Raw genomic sequence first — 21,738 nt, 5'->3', positions numbered from 1 at the left:
ATTCAGCATCCACTCGGATGCATTCATTTTACTGCGTGGATCATTTGTAAATGCTCCCTGCTTCACAAGAGTTAAAGTAGCCCCTTTATTTTCATCTGTGCTACAGAGGATACATATTTTTCTGTCTTTTTTTTTTTTTGGTTCTATTACTTTGTATTTAATACAAAATAGAAAATTTTTCCTCCCTTTGTCTCACCTAAACTGAAAAGAGACTTTAAAATATCCTGTGCATCTGAATCATTATACAACCTATTTCCTTAAAGATCGTTCCATTCTTTCCCTAGTTGGCTTAATTAAAATTCAGTGATAAGAACACTTACAACAATCATTCCTGTACTATCCAGTTAAGTGTTGGAAAATGACTTTGGAATTTCTGTTATTAGTGAGATACTTGAGATGTGCGCACTGAAGAAAGAGTTTGCATTTGGACTCAGCACTGTGTCCATTAGATACCCATTTCCACTTGGGAGTTGCAGGCTTCTCACCCAAACAGTGAGGGCATATTTATTCAACAGATGTTTATCAGACACGCGCTATACGCTGCACCAGGCAGCACGGTGTTTAATTTTTGTTGTATTTTGCCTGTTTGGATGTTTTTCCTGCTTGCATGTCTGTGCACCATGTGTGCCCAGTGCCCTCAGAGATGGGAAGAGGATACTGGATCCCTTTGAGCTGAAGTTATAGACAGTTGTGAGCTGAGCCACCTCCCAAGTCCACTGGCAGTGTTTTAGGGATTAAGTGGTAATAGGACAAAATCTTTTGCCATGGCATTGACAGTCTAGAGGAGAATTAAGCATCTAGTGGGCAGAATGATGACAGTATAATTTCAATAGTTTGATTTTTTTTTTCCTTTTTCTCCCTCCCCCCTTTTTTTCTCTTTCTTTGTTCACGCTCTCTCCCCCCCCCCCCTTCCTCCTCGCTTTTAGATAACATCTAGCCTCCAACACTATAGGTAGGGGAGGGTGATCATTATCTTCTGATGCTCCAGCCTCCACTCCTCCAGTGCTGGGAGGCTAGATGCGTGCATCACCACACATGATGTAAAGATTGCTGGGGGTCAGCCTTGACTCTATGCCAGCTAGGCACACACTCTACCAGATTAGCTAGGTTCCAGGCCCACCATTTGTTTTTGAGCCTCAGTTTTCTTTTAAATAAACCATTATTTAGATTTGTGGATGTGTCTGGGTGGGACTACACGTGTATGCGTGGGTAGAACAGAAGATAGCATGCTGTTGGGTCCTGGGAATCCAACTCAGATTCTCTGGAGGAGCAACCAGTGCTCTTAACTGTTGAGCCCTTTTTCCCGCCTTAAAGAAGACCTTTATAGGTTCATGCAATGTGTTCTGTATTAATTAACTCACAGGTAAAGCATGTTTAAAATTAAATTAATTGTAAAATTTATATGATTATGACCAATTTTTTTTTTTTTTTTGAGAGAGAAAATGTCTACGAGTGAGAATTGACAAAACACACTGCATTTTACCTGTGGAAGTGATGATTAGAATATATATTGATTGCTATAAAAGAATGCCTTCAGCATGTTAGCAAGAGAATGGATACATGTTATTTATTTATTTGTTTTTTATTGTGATAGGCTCTCGCTATTTTATAGCTCTGGCTGCCCCGAACTCACTATGTAGATCAGGCTGGCCCGGAGCTGACAGAGAGCATCCTGATTGTACCAGCTCCATCCCCGCATTATCATCTAGAACTAGATAATAATTATAAATCCTTATCTTCTCATAAGTGTAGAAATTGTTAATACAGAGGCTTTCCTAATCCCACGTTTAAGATAATAAAACTGGATTTTGAGTTCCAAAGTAGTAGAATTTGTTTCAGTTTCATTTGCTTAATTAAAAAGATTTATCTCCTTATTTATGTATATGTGTGCTTGGATTAGTTTCTATGTGTTAGGTGTATACTGGGGCCCATGAAGGGTATAGTCTCAGATCCACTGAAACGGGAGTTCCAAGCACCCATATGGTGCTTCTACCGTTCGTAGAATTTTTGTGGCCACGTGTTAATATCCAACATGACCATTTCTCTAGCTCCACAGCTTTTACAAATATTTTCCTCATTTCTTAGTTGAAACACTTCTGTAAAGAGGCACTCAGGAGCCGGGCGTGGTGGCGCACGCCTTTAATCCCAGCACTCGGGAGGCAGAGGCAGGCGGATTTCTGAGTTCGAGGCCAACCTGGTCTACAGAGTGAGTTCCAGGACAGCCGGGGCTACACAGAGAAACCCTGTCTCCTGTCTCGAAAAACCAAAAAAAAAAAGAGGCACTCAGTTCATGTTGGAGGTACATACTAAATAAAGTCTTGGTTGGTGTAGTGGCTATTCCTGGTTGTCAACTTGACTAATATTTGGAATGAACTACAATCCAGAATTGGAAGGCTCACCAGTGACCCTTATCTGGAGGCTTGGAGATCCTTATCTGAATCTTGGTATGGAGATCTTGAGCCATAGTGGCTATGGATTCCAGAAGATTAAATCTCCGAGTTTAAGGAACACACGTTTAATCTGGGCTACACCTTTCAGCTGGGATTAAAGGTGTGGTGGAACACACCTTTAATCTGGGCTACACCTTCTGCAATATAAGGACATTGGAAGAAGGGAGTCTGGCTCTCGCTCCTTCGAGTGCTAGCCGTGTGAGACTGAATAACTGCTAGATCCTTGGACTTCCATTCACAGCTACGACTGAACCATTGTTGGGAATTGGGCTGCCGAATGTAAGTCATCAATAAATTCCCTTACTATATAGAGACTATCCATAAGTTCTGTGACTCTAGAGAACCCTGACTAATACAGTTGGTTTTATCCGGTTTTGGTGGTAGTGGTGGTGGGTTTTGTGTGTGTGTGTGTGTGTTTTTGTTTGTTTGTTTGTTTGTTTTTTTAGACAGGGTCTTAACGTGTAGCTGTGGCTGTCCTGGAATTCAATAGGGAGACCAGTCTGACCTTGAACTCACAGAGATGTGGCTGCTTCTGCTTACTAAGTGCTGGGATTAAGGTGGGCATCACCTCACCTGGCTACTTTTCTCTGTTTTCAAGCAAAGGCCCTGGGTCTCTTTCTCTCCAGACAGCTGCTTGTTATTTTTGATGTCTTTGGTTAGTGGGAATCCCTTTATAATAAACAATTAAGACTCCTGGTTCTTATACATGTCTTTTTAGCTGTCTTTAGTTATGCAGCTCTTTGGTGTAACAGTGTTTCAGCTTCCTCTGTATATTTCCTGTGCTGGATCTGGAATCAGCCCTGTGTCTCATAATCTTGCTTTCTTTGAGGGAAAAATGGTGTTTCAGCATCACGGTACAGGTACAAGGAACACTGCCACCTAGGTTGTTCATTGTTTGGGGTTCTATTCAAAGCATAGCGTTGGGAAATGCATTGTGGGTGTGTATTTGTGTGTGTATGTCTCTCTGTCTGTTTTGTTTGTTTGGTTTTGTTTTCTTTGTTTTTTTGAGGCTGGCCGTCCTGGAACTCCAGAGATCTGCCTGCCTGTCTAGTAAGTGCTAGGATTAAAGATGATGCACTGCTGTGCCTAGCTAGTATCTTGTCTTTATAAAGGTAGTTGGCTTTTGAGTGTATATCATTCCTTCCCAGTCAACATAAGCTTTCAGAGTTCGGTGCTTACACACTTTTAGCCTATGTTTCTGTCTTCTTTAACTGTAGACCTTGCTCTTGAAAACGCATGAGATCCCAGGTTACATTTGAATTGCTGTCTTGTTTCATGTTGCACCATGTGCATCATAGTTTCAGAAGAATGTACCCAGTATTAACCCGCCAGGATAATCATCAAAAACAGTTTAACACTTTAAAGTGTTTTTCTCCACATTTATACATTTTAATCATTTTGCAAAGCTGCACCTGAGCTTGGGCAAACACACTCCGTGTTCCCACAGTGGTGAAACCACTTCCTAGCATTATAGGACCTATCCCTGTAGTTAAGTAATGGCAGCTAGGACTGGAGAGGTGGCTCAGAGGTTAAGAGCACTGACTGCTCTTCTAGAGGTCCTGAGTTCAATTCCCAGCAACCACATGGTGGCTCCCAACCATCTGTAATGAGGTCTGATGCCCTTTTCTGGTGTGTCTGAAGAGAGTAATGGTGTACTCATATACATAAAATAATAAATCTTAAAAAAAAAAAAAAAGGAATGGCAACTATAAAGTAAGGCAAGGCTCTCCTGAGTACTAAGTACTTCACAAATGGTTAACTTAGACTTCAGGCTTTTATGAAACAGTCATCCTGTGTTTTACACATATATACACTTTGTCTATTTCCCCTGAAATGACTAGAGTAGTTGTCGATAGGCTGTCCCATTGCTGAATAATTCTGGATATATTCCATAAGATAAGGACATCTGTGTGTAACCACATAATAATCACATCTAGGCCAGTAGTTCATGCGTTCATTTACATTCTGTAGGTGGACCCCACTGTATCCCTTATAAAGAAAAAAAGGTAGGTGTTTTGTTTTTGTTTTGCTTTCTAGCTGGGAAATATATAGGTATACACTTGTATGTGTGTGTGTTGTTTGTGTTGGCATTCCATTGTATTTAATGGCTATGTTACTTTTATATATGTTCTGGTATCTGTAACATACACATGCACACATGTGTGCAAAGAAACCAGGACCATGGCAACTCGTGTAAGAGAGCATTTACTTGGGGAGTTGCTTACAGTCTAGAGGGGTAGTCCATTGTCATTGTGTCAGGGAGCCTGGAGACAGACATGGCAAGCAGAGTGCTGGAGAAGTAGCCGAGAGCTGCACACTGATCTGCTGGCAGAGAGAAGGCATGGGGCTTGGCATGGGCTTTTCAACCCTCAAAGCCAGTGACACACTTCTACCAACAAGGCCACACCAATCCTTCTAATCCTTTCAAATGGTGCCACTCCCTAGAGACAATGAACCTGTGGGGGCCATTCTTATTCAGACCACCACACCCACATCTTTATTTCCGCGTCTCCTCTGCTATTCACTGAGTGAGAAGCCTAGCTCCCACTTTAGTGTTTGTGTATTGTAAGTCAACTCCTTGATCACACAGATGCAGGCTATGTCAGTCTCAGCCATGTGTTTGGCAGTGGCTGCCAGTTTGATCCCCCAAAAATGTTTCTTGGCCCAAGCCAGTAGGCCCTGTCAACCTTAGCTGGCAAAAGCTACAGGAGGAATGAGTAATCCCATAACTTTCTAGCCTAATATTTAAAGAATATTTGAAGAGGATTTATAGCATCAGACTACAGTGTTGTTATACACTATCTTCTCTCAACTGTCCTTCCTTCTTAATTCAGTAAGTATCCATGTGATGTTTGCCACCAGTTTCATGCCAAGGTATATGGTTTGGAATTCTGAAGCTTGTTTCCTAGTGGGTCATGGGGAGAGTTTATGGAACTGTGTTCCCCAAGTTCTAGAATGCTAAAGACAATTTACTTGTGACTTTACTGTTGAAGTTTGGTGACTGAATTAAGTTACTGTGCATGTTGCTGGGATAAAATACCCAACAGAAGCAACTTAAGGCAGGGGGTTTATTTGGGCTCAGAAGTCCGTGAGAAAGCGCACCATAGCAGGGAAGACGTGGGAGCAGGGACTTGACCTTGCTCAGTATCACATGCATCTGCAGTCAGGAAGCAGAGAGAGATGAATGCTAGTGGTCACCTTGCTCTCACCTTTTTATAGAATGTAGGGCCTGAGCACACAAAACAGCACTGCCCATAGGTAGAGCAGCTTTGCCTACCCCAGTTGAGCTCATCTGGAGAATCCCTTCAGAGCTTGTATGTCAGTCATCCTAGATGCTGTCAGGAAGATAGTCAGGGCTCACGCTGTCAGTGAGTCATTAGCTCACACTTTCTTGTCTTGGTAAGCAAGTACAATACACCAGGGTCTTGTGCACGTGCCAATGAGAGGCAAAGTCTGAGGACAGTCTAAGTTTTCTCTGTAGAAGGCGTTTGACTTTCTGGTTTTTGTTATTTCTCAGGTTTCATTTACTTTAGGATTTCTGATACTTTATTATATCATTTAGATGTTTTGTTTATATGTCAGAAGTCTTCTAATTATGGTTTATTTCCCATATTTTTCTTTAAGCTTTCTATTTTCCATGTGTTGTCTTTTTTATATTCAGTATTCACCACTTCCTTCAATGTTTTTCTATTTTTCATTTTTAAAATTTCTAACCTTCAGACATCTTATTTCTCTGTGTAGTACCTGTGGAACTGTTAAATAACTTTGTTCCTTCTAGCTTAGCATTTTAGATTTTTAAAGACAGGGTTGCATAGTCCAGGCTGGCCTTAAACTTGACCCTCCTGCTTCAGCCTCCCAAGCTCTGGTGTTTCAGGTGTGCGTCTTCAAGTCCAATTTAGCTGTCTTTGTCTTGGATGTTTTAGTTATGGTCTTACTATTAGCTTTTGTGTAGACAAGGCTGCCCTTGAGTTAGTTTTACTTGTTTGTGGCTCTGCTTTCTGTGCCTCCACACCCAGCCAACCATGTCTTTTTGGATGGATTCTCCCCCTCTCACTTTGATATTTCATATTCTTTTATTTATCCTGTGTGTGTGTACATGTGTGTGCACGACAACTTTAAAGAGTTGGCTGTCGCCGGGCGGTGGTGGTGCACGCCTTTAATCCCAGCACTTGGGAAGCAGAGGCAGGCGGATTTCTAAGTTCAAGGCCAGCCTGGTCTACAAAGTGAGTTCCAGGACAGCCAGGGCTATACAGAGAAACCCTGTCTCGAGTTTGCTGTGTCGTCCCCTTTCCTATGGCTCTGGGAATTGAACTCAGGTGATCAGGCTTGTTGAGCAAGCATCTTTTTCTGCTGAGCCGTTCCTCACTCTTCTGGATTTTTCTCCCCTGTGGTCTGGGTAAGTGATTTCTTTTTTTTTTTTTTTTTTTTTTTTTAATATTTTTATTACATATTTTCCTCAATTACGTTTCCAATGCTTTCTTAGTTGCAGTTTTGACTGTTGTTTCCTATAGAGCAGTGTCTCTCTGTCAGCTGCTGGCTTGACCAGTATTTGTGGTGACACTGATGGTCTTTAGAAATCACATTTCTTTACCTTTTACATGCCAACTCTTTGCATAGTGTTTGAACTTGATTGTTCTCTTTTCCTGTTTAGTTATTTACCTATTACTTATGTAATCTTTGTTTGTTTAGCCTTTCCAATATACAGAGATCTTCCTGGTTTTGTATAATATTTAAAAGTATGTCTATCTAGCTAGGAAAGAATCCTTCTGGTGTCCTCCCCATTTCTCTCTGCAGTTTCCTTGTTCATTTGTTGTTGTTGTTGCTGCTGCTATTGTTGCTGCTGTTGTTATTATTGCTGTTACTATTGTTGTTGCTGCTGCTGTTATTGTTGCTGTTGCTGCTGTTGCTGCTGCTGCTGCTGTTGTTGTGCCTTCCCTTCCAGTCTGCATTCTGTTTCCTGAAGTTCACTGTAAGTGTGACCCAGGCACTCCTGCTATGATAAGTGGGTGAGACCCATTCATTTTCGTGCATTTCCTCAGTGTGGGCTGTAATGCCCGTTGGTTATTTTGTTTCTTTTGTGTGTGAGCCATTCCTCTTCTGTATTTTCTTGTCTGGATAAGTGATTTTTTTTTTTTTTTTAATCTATGAGCTTGGCAGATGGCCACTTGCACTTCTCTGCTTCTCACACAGACACTCAATACCCACACAAAACTTTTTACCTGTGGATGATTAATTCCCATCATCATATATTAGGGGATTTTGTGCATGAGGTTATGACTTTACTGCTTAATTCTCTTTGGTTTTATTTGAGATTTAGAGAAATTTATATTTTAAATTCCAAGCCTGGCAGGGTGGTATGTTCCTGTTATTGCAACAGCAAGGAACAAAGGATTTGGGGTTTGAGGATTGCTTAATCTACATTTGTGGGTTTTGTTTTTCTTTTTTTAAGTTTTACTATTTACATGCTATGAATCACTGCTGCTACATATACTATTCTGATTCCATTGTGATTATATTAAATGCATGATGAAATCTGGCTGAAAGTTAGCTATATGGTATGTCTTATTATTTCTTAATAACAAATAGATTACTATATCACCTACAATTAGATTGTCAAATGGCCCCTTAATTGTTAGCCATGGAAAATGATAGAAGTTTCTATAAGAAATAGCTATGCTTTGGCAAATTTGCTAACAGCAGCTGGAATTTTAAATATATAACTATGATAATATATGTAGAATTATTTTATTGTTATAATTTACATACTAAATAATGGATTTATTTAAAGTACACAGTTAAATAGGTTTTTAGTGGAATCAAAAAATTGTGGGACTGTTGCCATAATTCTGGAACACTTCCCAAACCTTGGAAATAAAATGATTCATTGGATGCCTGTCTCTTATCACATTCCTCTGACCCACTGACCCACTGACCCCTGCCCTTGGCGAAAAACAATCTACATTTTCTTAAAAAAGGATTTATTTATTCATTTATTTATTTTATATATGAGTGTTCTGTCTTCATGCACACTAGAAGAGGAACTCAGATCCCATTACAGATGGTTGTGAGCCACCATGTGGTTGTTGGGAATTGAACTAAGGCCCTCTGGCAGAGCTCTTAACCGCTGAGTCATCTCTTTTTAAAAAAAAATATTTATTTATTTTTATTAGCTATGTTCTTTATATACATTTCAAATGCTATCCTGAAAGTGACCTATACTCTCCCTCCACCCTGCTCCCCTACCCACCCACTCCCGCTTCTTGGCCCTGGCATTCCCCTGTGCTGGGGCATACAAACTTTGCAATACCAAGGGGCCTCTCTTCCCAGTGATGGTTGACTAGGCCATCTTCTGCAACATATGCAGTTAGAGATATGAGCTCTGGGGGTACTGATTAGTTCATATTGTTGTTCCACCTATAGGGTTGCAGGCCCCTTCAGCTCCTTGGGTGCTTTCTCTAGCTTCTCCATTGGGGGCCCTGTGTTCCAACTTATAGATGACTATGAGCATCCACTTCTGTATTTGCCAGGCACTGGCATAGCCTCACAAGAAACAGCTATATCAGGGTCCCTTCAGCAAAATCTTTCCGGCATATATAGTAGTGTCTGGGATAGGTGGCTGATTATGGGATGGATCCCTGGGTGGGGTAGTCTCTGGATAGTCCATCCTTTCGTCTTAGCTCCAAACTTTGTCTCTGTAACTCCTTTCATGGGTATTTTGTTCCCTATTCTAAGGAGGAATGAAGTATCCACCCATTGGTCTTCCCTCTTCTTGATTTTCTTGTGTTTTACAAATTGTATCTTGGGTATTCTATGTTTCTGGGCTAATATCCACTTATCAGTGAGTGCATATCTAATGACTTCTTTTGTGATTGGGTTATCTCACTAAGAATGATATCCTCCAGATACATCCATTTGTCCAAGAATTTCATATATCCATTTTTGTTTGTTTGTTTGTTTTGTTCTTTTGTTGTTCGAGTCAGGGTTTCTCTGTATAGCCCTGGCTGTCCTGGAACACACTTTGTAGACCAGGCTGGCCTCGAACTCAGAAATCTGCCTGCCTCTGCCTCCCAAGTGCTGGGATTAAAGGCGTGTGCTACCACGCCTGGCTCCATTGTTTTTAATAACTGAGTAGTACTCCATTGTGTAAATGTACCACATTTTCTGTATCCATTCTTCTGTTGAGGGACATCTGGGTTCTTTCCAGCTTCTGGCTATTATAAATAAGGCTGCTATGAACATAGTGGAGCATGTGTCCTTCTTACCGGTTGGAACTTCTGGGTATATGCCCAGGGGAGGTATTGCTGGATCTTCTGGTAGTATTATGTCCACAATTTTCTGAGGAACTTCCAGACTGACTTCCAGAGTGGTTGTACAAGCTTGCAATCCCACCAGCAGTGGAGGAGTGTTCCTCTTTCTCCACATCCTCGCACCCCTAGTCTACTTTCTTTTTATTTTTCTTCTTTTTCCTTTTTTTTTTTTTTTTTTTTTTTTTGGTTTTTTGAGATAGGGTTTCTCTGTGTAGCCCTGGCTGTCCTGGAACTCACTCTGTAGACCAGGCTGACCTTGAACTCAGAAATCCGCCTGCCTCTGCCTCCCAATTGCTGGGATTAAATGTGTCACCACCACCCGGCTTTTTTTTTTTTTTTTTGGTTACCTAGTCTACTTTCAAAGCGTGCATTTGCTTGCTGTTTTTCTGTTTTGTTTTGTTGTTTTGTTTTCTCCTCAGTCTCCCCCTTCTCTGTTTCTTCCACAGCCACCACCCCACTCCAGTAGTGCTGGAGATTAAATCCAAGGCCAGCTAGGCCGTCCTCTGCCTGTGAACTATATTTCCAGGCCTTGTGCTTTTCACATGATGAGATCATGTAGTATGTGGTCTTTTGTTCCTGGCTTCTTGGCTTGGTGTAATGTGTTCTCTGTTATTTGTGTGATAATCATGTTAAAATGTAGTGTCCTCTTATTTCCCAATAGATTTTTTACTGTCTGGATGGCCCATCTTGTGATGGATATTTGCTTCTGCTTATTGTCACTATGCATGATACGTGCTCTGCTTCTCAATCTATTTGTGATTTAAGTTTGCCCTTCCTCCTTCCCTCCTTTCTTTCCTTCCTTCTTTGATTTTAATTTGAATCAGACTCACTTGGTTAACCCTGGTTAGACCAGAATTTGCTGTGGAAACCAGATTGACCTCAGACTCACAGAAGTCCTTTTGCCTCTTCTTCCAGAGTTCTGGGATTAAAGGTGTGCACCACCACTCCATCCTTAAATTACGTTTTTGTAATTGATTTATTCTTTAAAGGTGAGCACAGGTGCTTCTGTATTGTATATTTCATAATGATACTAGTTTGTTGAGTTTTGAAGAAGTGATTTTGTGATCTAGATATAACACTGTCAATTTTCATTCCTTTGTGCCAGAGATATGTCTCAGTGGATAGCGTGTTTGCCTTGCAAACAAAAACTTAAACCCCTACAACAGTTTAAACGGCAAGGTGGTAAACATCTGTGGTATGAATCCTGGGTGGTTGAGGTAGGATGTCCTAAGTCATCCTTTACTGCAGAGCGAGTTCTAAGCTGGCCTGTGCTACTTAAGTCCTTGTCTATAAAAACAAAACAACAGTTGATCTTTACATCTTGAACATTGGTTAGTCCAAGCTGTATAAATTCGAAGTTTACATTATTCCATCCTTAATAATTTCTGTCAGTTATTGAAATGTGTTAAAACTACTGTCATGTTGTATTTCCATCATGTTTTGTTATTTTGTTAAGCTTAATTATTTACTGTTTAGTCTTAGTTTTTACGGAAATGTTCATACCTCATACATAGACACATAAAAGAAAACAATACGATGAATCATTAATTGCACTAGAAATGTGTGATCCAGCCTTACCTCATGGCTCCTCTGTGCCTGCTGTTAAGCCTCTGTTTGCCAAGTTATTTTAAAGTCAACCCTAGACATTATTATTGCTTTGTTCATTCGGTGTTTATGTTTATTCACCCAGTGATGGATGTTTGTGCCTCTGCACATATGGACATGATTTCATTCTGTCTGCACTATAAACATTATAGGATTCTTTCTAGTGCGTGCCTGTAAGTGGTGCAAAAGAAATACTTATTTCTATGTATGTTTGTGTTTGTATGTACACATGTGTGCTGGTACCGCCAAAGACCTGAAGAAGGTGCTAGGTTCTCTGGAACTAGGGTGTAAGTGACTGTGAGCCACCTGATGTGGTGCCAGGAGCTGACCGCTGGTCCCCTGCAAGAGCAGGACTCACTCTAACTGCTATGCTCTCTCCAGCCTTTTAAAAATGTTTTTACATTGTATATTTGAAAGAATATTACTGTTCAACTCACGTTGACGATTGTTTTTTTTTCTACTTTAAAGATCCTATACCAGTGTCTTCTTGTTGCTGTTGGAAGTAAACAGAAGTTTTTGTTTTTTTTTTTTTTTAAACGTACTTTTAAAAAATAATTCTCATGAACTACTTTTAAATGTTATCTTTTGGGGAGGTGTTCTGCAGACTCACTAAGTGTGTCATAATACTTCGATGATAGGGATTTCCATTCAGTAACTTTACATGTCTTTGAACACTCAGAAACAATGCCCTGTAGACAGTTACTACTAAAAGAATCAGCAAAGTTTATTTGTTTGTTTTGTTTTAAGAGAGGGTTTTACTGTGTAGTTCTGGCTTTCCTGTAGTTCACAAAGATCTGTCTGTCCAGCTATGACAAGCAACCGTGTTACTTAAAGAGACATTATGAAGCCTGAACTGGTGGCTTGTGTTTGTAATCCTGGCACTGGGAAACTAAAGCAGAGTTAAGAGTTCAAAGCCGGATTGGGCCACATAATTCTAGGTAGCCCCAACCGCACGGTAAGGTCATGCCTAAACTAAGGGAAAAACAAAACAACAATCTCCCCTCACCAATAAAAAAGATAGAAAGGAGGACAAGGCCATGTTTAGTCTTTCCAGAAGACCTCATTTTGTCTGCTTTGTCTTTTTTCCGGAGCCCTTTGTGTCTGTGTCCTGATGTGAGTAGGTTCAGTGTCCTTTATCTCTCTTTACACAGCGTTATTGGAAATAATTATGAAAAACGGCAGTACCGCTGGAAGTAGCACGCATTGCCGAAAACCTCCTGGGAGCAGCGACCAGAGCAAGCCCAGCTGTGGGAAGGACGGCACTTCCGGTGCTGGGGAAGGCGGGAAAGTCTATACCAAAGACCAAGTAGAGGGTGTGCTCAGGTAAGTGTGAATTCGAGTGTGCCCGCACCATGATCGTTGACTGTGATCGGACCCAATCGACGTTACAATGCCTAAAATAAAAATGTATTTATAGCACAGTTTAATAGAGGGAAATGAAGGAGTTGCCTGGGTGTCCTGTCTTTCATTATTTTGAAATCAGCCTGGAGGGAGTTAACTTTCTGGAAATTTCCACTTATTTAAATTAGCTATAAGTCACAGTGAGTTTTTAAAATAATGATCTCAGCTTTGAGTCTATGCACTGTTTGGACTGTAGTATTGAATGGATTGCTTTGTTGTAATACGTAGTTGAAAATAGGAGAATTTCATATGCGGGAAGGCTAAGAATAAGGGCAGCAATGTTTTTGATTTTCAGATTAAAGATGCTTTCTTCCCTTCCTTTTCGGCAAGGCTACCACCTGTCTTCTCAGACACCGTGGTGCCCCTTTTGCGGACAAGCTCAGTGCTTCTCTCTATCGTGGGAGTCTCCTCCATACATGCCTGCGTGAGGCAGAGTCAGTGGAGCTGAGCAGTGAGGAGCTTGGTTTTAGACATACAGCTTTACTAACTTAAAAAAAAAAATAAGACGAGTTTTCTTGAAAGAAAAATCTTAGGTATGAAGTGCTTCAAAATAGATTTTGTTTCCTGTGGAAAGTTAAGGGACGCGTGCTCTTCTGAGCAACTGAAGTTGCAGGTGATGGATTCTGAAGGTGACTCATCAAGGGTTCTCAGGGAGAGCGGATTGAACTAACACAAGCGAAAAAGAGCCAAATAGCGCAGCAGAGGTGGCCTTTGTCCCTTGTCCCATGTGTCTTCCTTTTCTGTCTTTTCCCATTGCTTTCCCCAACGTGGTTTGTATGACTTGAGACTCAGAGTCTGTCTAGTAAGGAGAGTGATTTGTCACCGCGCCTTGAATCTAATATTTGGATCTCATCTCTTTCCTCTCTGTGTGAATGCTGAAGGTTGGTTGTATCATTGTGTCTGAATTCACAGTGAAGGAAACAGATTCCTGAATCAGGATAAAACCATGGAGGAGGACCCAAATTTGACTGCTGTGATGGTAGCAAGCACTTCAAATGCCTTAAGTGAAACTGCTGATCACTTCCATAGCTCTGCACTGGGCCAAAGTCGACTTTGGGAAACGCTATAGGGAAACTCAGCCCTAACCCACGCTGTATTTCCTGTGTGCATCACATTACATTAGGAGACCACTCTTCATGGATTCTCCCTTCCTTCCTTTTGGATTTATTTACTTTTACTTTATATGTGTGAATGTTTTGTGTATGAGCAGATAGATAGATAGATAGATAGATAGATAGATAGATAGATAGATAGATGTATGAGCAGATAGATGGATAGATAGATAGATAGATAGATAGATAGATAGATAGATAGATAGATAGACAGACAGACTGCATGCATGCCTGGTTCCTGTGGAGACCAGAAAAGAATGTCTGATCCCCAGGACCTGGAGTGACAGAAGGTTGTGTATGCTTGGAACAGAACCTGGGTCCTCTGCAGGAGCAGCAAGTTCTCTTAAACACTGAGACATCACTCTAGCTGCCCCACCCCCTGATTTTTTTTTTTTATTACAACTTTAATTGTGTGTGATTTTTGTGATTACCCCTCTCGCCTTGCAGAATAGAATTACCTATTGGCTTGGAAGTATCACCAAGAAACAAAACTATAGTTTTTGTAAGTTTTGGACAATGATAATATTCTAGATTTGCTGTTACTTTTTTGTTTTTGTTTTGTTTTGTTTTGTTTTTTCGAGACAGGGTTTCTCTGTATAGCCCTGGCTGTCCTGGAACTCACTTTATAGACCAGGCTGGCCTGGAACTCAGAAATCCGCCTGCCTCTGCCTCCCAAGTGCTGGGATTAAAGGCGTGCGCCACCACGCCCGGCTGCTGTTACTTTTTTAAATCTATATTTCCTCTCCTCTACCTGTGTGTGTGTGTTTGTGTGTGTAGGAGAGAGAATACATGTGTGAGAGCATACACAGGAGAGGAACTTAAATAAATAAAAGAAATATATTTGTTTCAGCACTGGCTTGAGTATGCATGTGTGCATGTGTGTGTGTGTGTGTGTGTGTGTGTGTGTGTGTGTGTTTGCTTTTGTTTTTCTCCAGGCCAAGGGACTTGCCTGAGGTAGGTGGGGGGACGGGGATGGCACATCCTGAGAGTGAAAGACTGACAGCTAATAGCCAGAGGAGCAGCTATGCCATCAGAGTTGGCCAGCGGAGCCCTGAGCAAGCTTCTGTGTGTCCCTGAGATTGGAGGTGACACTGTTGATGAGGTTGAAAGCTGAGGAGAGTCGGAAGAGTCTTTACGGATGGGATGGAGTGAGTGCAGGTTGAGGGTCCAGATCACAATTCCTGATCGATCAACTGCTTTAGAAGTATTACCTGTATTACCGATTGATTGATTTATTATATCTTAAATTCCACATAATATACATTGTATATAATATAAAATGTATATATAAAATCCCCTTGCGGAATGTTTTATATAATTATGAACCATTCTTTTAAGCAAATCCCTAAGTTATTTGAAATATTTCAGTGCATCCGGTGTCTGTAAGTTGCCTAGTTGCATAGTGTGTACATAGTCATAGTAAACTTCTTAAATGTGGCCCAGTGAGGCAACAGGTGAGAGGTCAGAACCTGTGTCTGGTCGTTTGGTGTTTTGTTTTATTTAGACTCAGGGGATTTTCCTCAGGAAAGTCCTCTGTCTTGATAGATTATGCAAACAAGTTGCTCAGTAACAGCAGGGTTCAGTGGGGAGAAGCCACGCAATGATCCTGCATCCGTTGCGTAAGTGCAAACTCACAGGAAGATTGAAGGAAACTTGTTTAACTAGCAAACAGGCAGTGGAGCCGCTGAGCTCTGTGTCGTCGTTGAGTTGAAAAACATTTAAAATTGAGGAAAATAAGCTTTATTGGAAGTTTTTAATGCATTATTATAAAAGAACTACCTTGCATTTAAACATAAAAGGTCATCGTGGAATCTACCAGGCGATTACAGCTGCATCCGGGACCCCTCCTGTGCAGTCTGTCTCGTTTGAATTACCAAGGCTGGAGTTTCAGAGTCTCTTCCTCGGTCCTTTTGCTTTTGTTTTCAGTTGTTCTTGTTTGTTTGTTTGTTTGTTTGTTTGTCCTGCTTGGAAGCCAAGACTGAGCGAGCCTAAACTCCTTCTCCTGCTCTAGCCTCTCTCAGAGTGCGGGATTACAGGTGTGGGAGCCTGGTCTTATTAAATTTCAGTTCTTTAAATTAAAGGAAGATAAATTACAGTGAAGAGACACATGACCACCACAGTTCTTATTTTAAAAAAGCATTTAGTTGGGGCTTGCTTACAGTTGTAGAGGGTTAGCCTTCATGGAGGGAAGCATGGTAGCATGCATCAGACATGGTGCTGGAGAGAGAGGTAGCTAAGAATTCTACATTTAGATCTGCAGGTCTCAAGAACAAAATGTGGGCCTGACCTAAGCATTTGAAAACCTAAAGCCCACCCCCAGTGACACACTTCCTCCAACAAGGCCACACCTACTCCAGCAAGGCCACACCTCCTAATCTCTTATCAAGTAGCTTCATTCCCTAATGGCCAAGTATTCAAATATATGAGACTGGGGCGGGGGGGGGGGGGTAGGGGTGGGGCATTCCTATTGAAGTCACCACATAGGGTAAGGAATTTATGTGGAACATGACTGGATGTGGATACTTGATTGTCCTGGCTAGTTCATATGGCCAGCTTGACACAACATGTAGAAAGAGGCCATCTAAATGGAGGGTTTGCCCAGATGGTGTTGACCTGTGGCCATATCTGCGGGGAATTGTCTTCCTTGTTCATTGATATGAGAGAGCCCAGTTTGAGAGTTCATTGATATGGGAGATGGCTAGTTTTATGCCATCTTGACACAAGCTACAGTTATCTAAAAGGAATCTCAATTGAGAAAATGCCTCCAGAAGATCTGTCTGTAGGGCATTTAAAAAAATTTTTTTTAAATTAGTGATCATTGGGGGAGAGCCCACCATTGGATGGTGCCATCCATGGGCTGATGTCCTAGGTTTTATAAGAAAGCAGGATGAGCAAGCCATGGGGAGCAAGCCAGGAAGCAGTACCCTCCACAGCCTCTAAATTAGCTTCTGCCTCCAGGTTCCTGCTCTGGTCAAATTTCTGCCTTCTCTGCTTTTGAGGATGGACTGCTGGATGGATCTGTGAGTGAAGTCAACCCTTCCCTCCCCGCTTGCTTAGGGTCATGGTGTTTCTTCACAGCAATAGTAACTGTAACTACAGCACACTGGCCCTCAGGAGGCGGTGCCGCCCTGGGCAGGTGGCCTTAGGTTGTACTGTGAAAGTTGGCTGATCACGCGTGAGCCGGGGTGAGTGAGCAGGGTTCCTCCGTGGTGTGTGTATGCTTGAGTTCCTGCTTTGAGTAACTGTCCAGTTTTCCCTCGGTAACAGATTCACGGGCAAGCTGAGATGGGCGGTTTCCTCTCCAAGTTCCTTTTGGTCCCAACAGCAGAAAGCAAACTACAGTGACAACCTGCAGCTAAGCCGTATCCCACTCAGAGACTCCTGGACTGCACCTGGCACTCAGATGCTCTGCAGGGCCACCTCCCACCACCACACCTTCCCTGGCACAGTTTCTAAACGTACCTGAGAAAAAGAGTCTCCAGAGATTAGGAGACTATTTAGACTGTTGCCTCAGGGTTTCTGTTGCTGTGATAAAGACCATGACAAAAAGCGGCCTGGGGAGGAGGGGGTTTGTTTCACTTTGCAGTTTGTAGTCCATCATCATGCAGAGCAGTCAGCAGGAACCTGGAGGCAGGAGGCCCAGGCCACCAAGGAATGCTTCTTACTGGCTTGATCCTCATGGCTTGCTTAGCCTGCTTTCTTATAGCTCCTAGGACACCCAGCCCAAGGGGTGGCACCACGCCCAGTGAGCTTAGTCCTCTCCATCAATCATCAATCAGAAAAATGTACCACAGGCTTGCCCACAGATCAATCTTGTAGGGATTTTCTCACTTGAGGTTCCCTCTTCTAAAATGACTCTAACTTATGTCAAGTTGACATAAAACTAGCCAGCACAATTGACCGTTTGGTCAACTAAATGTACAAATAATTACTGTTAGATCATAACTTTTCCTATTGTCCTCAAGATGTTATTAATATCAACATCACAATATAAAATATATTCCAAACTTTAAAGTCTTACAATCTTTAAAAAAGGTTGAGTTCCAAGCTGCAGAGACGGCTCAGCAGTTAAGGGCACTGACTACTCTTCCAGAGGGCCTGAGTGCAATTCCCAACAACCACATGGTGGCTCATAACTATGTGTAATGGGAGCCAATGCCCTCTTCTGTGTGTCTAAAGACAGCTACAGTATACTCATCTACATAAAATAAATAATTTTTTTAAAATTCAGTCTCTTTAAAATATCCAGAGTCAGTCGGGCACAGTGGTGAATGCTTTTAATTCTAGCACTCTGGAGTCAGAGACAAGAAGAGCTCTGCCAGCCTGGTCTATATAGAGAGTTCCATTATAGCCAGGACTACATAGGCTCTATCTCAAAAATAAAATAAAATAAAATAAAATAAAATATCCAGAGTCTCTCTAAACCCCAAACTCTCCATAAAAGTTTAAATTCTGCCAACTGTGGGTTCCTGTTTTTTTTGTTTTGTTTTGTTTTTTGTTTTGTTTTTTTCTTGTTGTTGTTGTTGGGTTTTGGGGGTTTTTTTTTTTTTTTGGTTCTGTTTTTTGTTTTTTGGTTATTTTTGTTTGTTGGTTGGTTAAAAAAAAAAAAAAGAGTTCAGTACTTTTCTTCCTCCAAGAGGAAAGAATTAGGACACAGTCAAAATCAGATCAAAGCAAAACCAAAGTCAACCCAACAGTGTGGAGTGTCAGACTTTGGGGACTCACACCTAGTGTGCTCCAAAGAGCTTAGGGATCTTGGCACAGAACATGGAGGGAGTCCCACAGGCTCAGGCCAGCTCCGGGCCCCAGCTGCTGCAGTCCTTGGTGATCAGCCCATAGTATTGGCATCTCCAAGAAAACTGTCATTTCTGGCATCTTAGCCTTCTCTTGTGTCCTCTCCGTGCACGTAAGGGGCCTTCACTCCAGAAGTGTCTTCTGAGATCCTGTTGTGGACCAAGCACTGTAGTGGCAAATACATTCAGTAGTGAAAGGAAAAAAAAAAAAAAAAAAAACCTTCCTAGACACTTTCTTGAATTGGTCTGTGAGGGTTTTTCCTCTCCTGTTTCTCTGCTTTCCCTCTCCTCTTCCCTCCTCTCCCCCTCTACTTCCCTCCTCTCCCCTCCTTCCCCTCCTCCCTCATAGTTTCTCAGTGTTGTTCCCAGTGACCAGCTCTTCAAGTTAGCTTATCAGTTATGATTTCAAGACACAGACCATGGAACATAACTAAAGCTACAAAGGAAAGGGGGCCTTTTCCTTCCCTGGTGGTGCGGATGAGCACAGAACGTCACCCCTGCATGCTGTGTGTGCTGTCTGCCATGAGCTCTGCAGCGCTTACCCCCCTTAGCTTTGGGATGCCAGGTTGTTTGGTTGTAGGAGGTCATCATCAGAATCCTCACTGCTGGCCTAGCCCTTCAGTAGTTCTGTCTATTCCTGAACTGTTTCCAGCACTCCAAGTCAGTGGGTGAATGTTCTGACACACAAACTGTATTAACTGACCTCTAGGAATAGATTGATGGAAATCATATACAACAGATAATTTTGAATCCTCATTGTTGCTTTCAAATGTTTTATTAACACAGGACCTGCCATCCTTTTTGGAATCACTTGGTTAAATTCTCAGTAACAGTGGTGTGGAATTAGCTTACTTGATTGGGCTTCAGACCTTAGGCCACTGTGGAGCTCCTATTCAGCTTCTGTGTGGCCCCCTGGGCAGCCCCTATGCAGTGACTGGCTCTGCTCTCATGCTCAGCTCCATCTGCACTGTGCACTAATAAGTTCTCCCAGTGTTTACTCCTCAGTGGTGACACACTTTTCAGGCCTTTCTCTCGCCTCAGCTGCAGTGAGTCACTGCCCTTCATCTGTATTCATGGGTTTACCTCTGTGGCTGATACACTATGCTGTGGACATTATCACGGGTGGAGGAGTGGTCTGTCTACCAAAGTGAGAATGGAGCAAACAGCCTGCATCACACCCACAGATATTCCTTATACCTACTGTTCTAACAGGGTGATGTCATGCCCCTTATACCATTCTAATAGAGAGTGACATCATGCTACTTATATCACTCTAACAGAGTGACGTCATCCTCCTTATACCATTCTAACAGGGTGATGCCACGTTCCTGCTTAAAATTTATATCCTATCATTTTTGTTCACAGCATAAACAAATGTAAAAATTACTACGAAGTCCTCGGAGTTACAAAAGATGCTGGTGATGAAGATTTGAAAAAAGCTTATAGGAAGCTTGCTTTGAAGTTTCATCCAGACAAAAACCACGCCCCTGGAGCCACGGATGCTTTCAAAAGTAAAGTAACTTATGACACTTCATGACAGTCTTTTCTAGATGGCCCATTACAGTGTTTCAGAATATGAAATCTGTTTTTTCTTCCGGTGCATTTAGAAAGCAGCTTAAGACCAGTCTAAAAATCCTTTGAATCTTTTTTTTTTTTTTTTTTTTCCGAGACAGGGTTTTTCTGAATAGCCCTGGCTGTCCCGGAACTCACTTTGTAGACCAGGCTGGCCTCGAACTCAGAAATCTGCCTGCCTCTGCCTCCCGAGTGCTGGGATTAAAGGCGTGTGCCACCATGTCCAGCTAATCCTTTGAATCTTTAAGACTAGCTTCCATTACCCAGCCGAGCAGATGCAGTATGGCTGCGAAAGTCTGCAGGCTGGAATTCGCAGTCCAAAGTAATATCCAGGTACTGTGTGTGCCTTCTGGTTTGGTGTGAGGAGGTAGGTTGACAGTTTGTATTTCCTTCCAGTGTTTGAGATATGGCCCAAGTCAACTGAAAGTAACAGTTTTACTGAGGTTTTCTTGGACGTGGCCTAGAGTGGAGATTTCCTAGACAGGCTATTCCAGGAATGCTGGTAGTGCTCTTAATATTTCTATGATGCTGGTCAGGTTTTATGATGACAGAAGTCAAACCCAGGGCCATACACATGTTAGACAAGCTTCTGGCGCTGAGCTGCATCTCTAGTCCTTGAGTTTATGAGCTCAGGTCTTGCTGTGCAACTCAGGCTGGCCAGAGTGAAGTTGGCAGTGTTCCTGCCTCTGAGCGCTGCCATCACAAGTGTGCACAGCCAGGCAAAGCACAATTCTGCATTCTTTATATCCATTTTTAGTAATGCATTTACTTTTGCTTCTTCAAAATTGATTTCTTATCTTTTGTCGGTGATATCTATTTTACTTCCTAATCTTCTCTAAAGCTTTGGTGAATTTAGTAAATATTATGCAAAATAGGGGTGAAAATTAGGTAACTGGTTTGATAATTTCCTATTTTATATGTTGTAATGAAAGTTATAGAATTGTCTCTTGCCTCCCCTGGTTGGCAGAGGCTTACTTCACCTTTCCAGGGAAGCCAGGGTAGCTTCTCCCTAGCAGATAGAAGGGCTGGCATCAGGACTCCCATGCCTTGAGCATTAAGTAAAAGAATAATAGCAATGGTTTCATGTTTTGTTACAGTTTCATTGTAACAGTTAATGTGTTGTCCATAGTGAAACCTTTAACTTAGTGATTGTTGATTCTTGTGAATTTGATATCCTTGGAGCCAGGGTTTGGTGTTTTCTGTAACGTGCTGGGGTCCCGGAATAGAACAAAGGAGGGATTATGTTAAAATGTTTCAAGAAAGAAGACTGGCAATGGTGGCTGCAAGCCTTTTACCCCACTTATTCTGAGTTCCAGGCCAGCCTGGTCTACGGAGTGAGTTCCAGGACAGCCAAGGCTATACAGAGAAACCCTGTCTTGAACCCCACCCCACCCCCCAAAAAAAGACTCCATTAGTTTTTCATAAAAATACCGTTCAAGTTGTTTATAATCCAGCCATTGGGGAACATGTCTACAATCCCAGCTTCCAAGAGGCAGTG

General features: G+C 41.9%; 1 protein-coding gene across 3 annotated transcripts in view; it reads left to right on the top strand.

The window, feature by feature from the left end:
• Positions 1–21,738, top strand: part of Dnajb14 (DnaJ heat shock protein family (Hsp40) member B14) — a 41,323-nt gene that overhangs the window by 4,364 nt on the left and 15,221 nt on the right. For 2 of the 3 annotated variants that reach the window (XM_021158079.3, XM_021158081.3), the window contains exons 2-3: positions 12,514–12,685; positions 20,034–20,179. In XM_021158079.3, the coding sequence (XP_021013738.1) occupies positions 12,514–12,685; positions 20,034–20,179 (318 nt within the window). The remainder of the gene's footprint in view (positions 1–12,513; positions 12,686–20,033; positions 20,180–21,738) is intronic. The other variant, XM_021158082.2, reaches the window with a different exon arrangement.

The sequence above is a fragment of the Mus caroli genome, unplaced genomic scaffold (genome assembly GCF_978045245.1).
Source record: "Mus caroli unplaced genomic scaffold, Mus_caroli_1 scaffold_3, whole genome shotgun sequence".
Taxonomy (NCBI): Eukaryota; Metazoa; Chordata; class Mammalia; order Rodentia; family Muridae; genus Mus; species Mus caroli.
The sequence above is the reverse complement of the archived record's forward strand: the minus strand, read 5'-3'. Positions and strand labels throughout refer to the sequence as shown.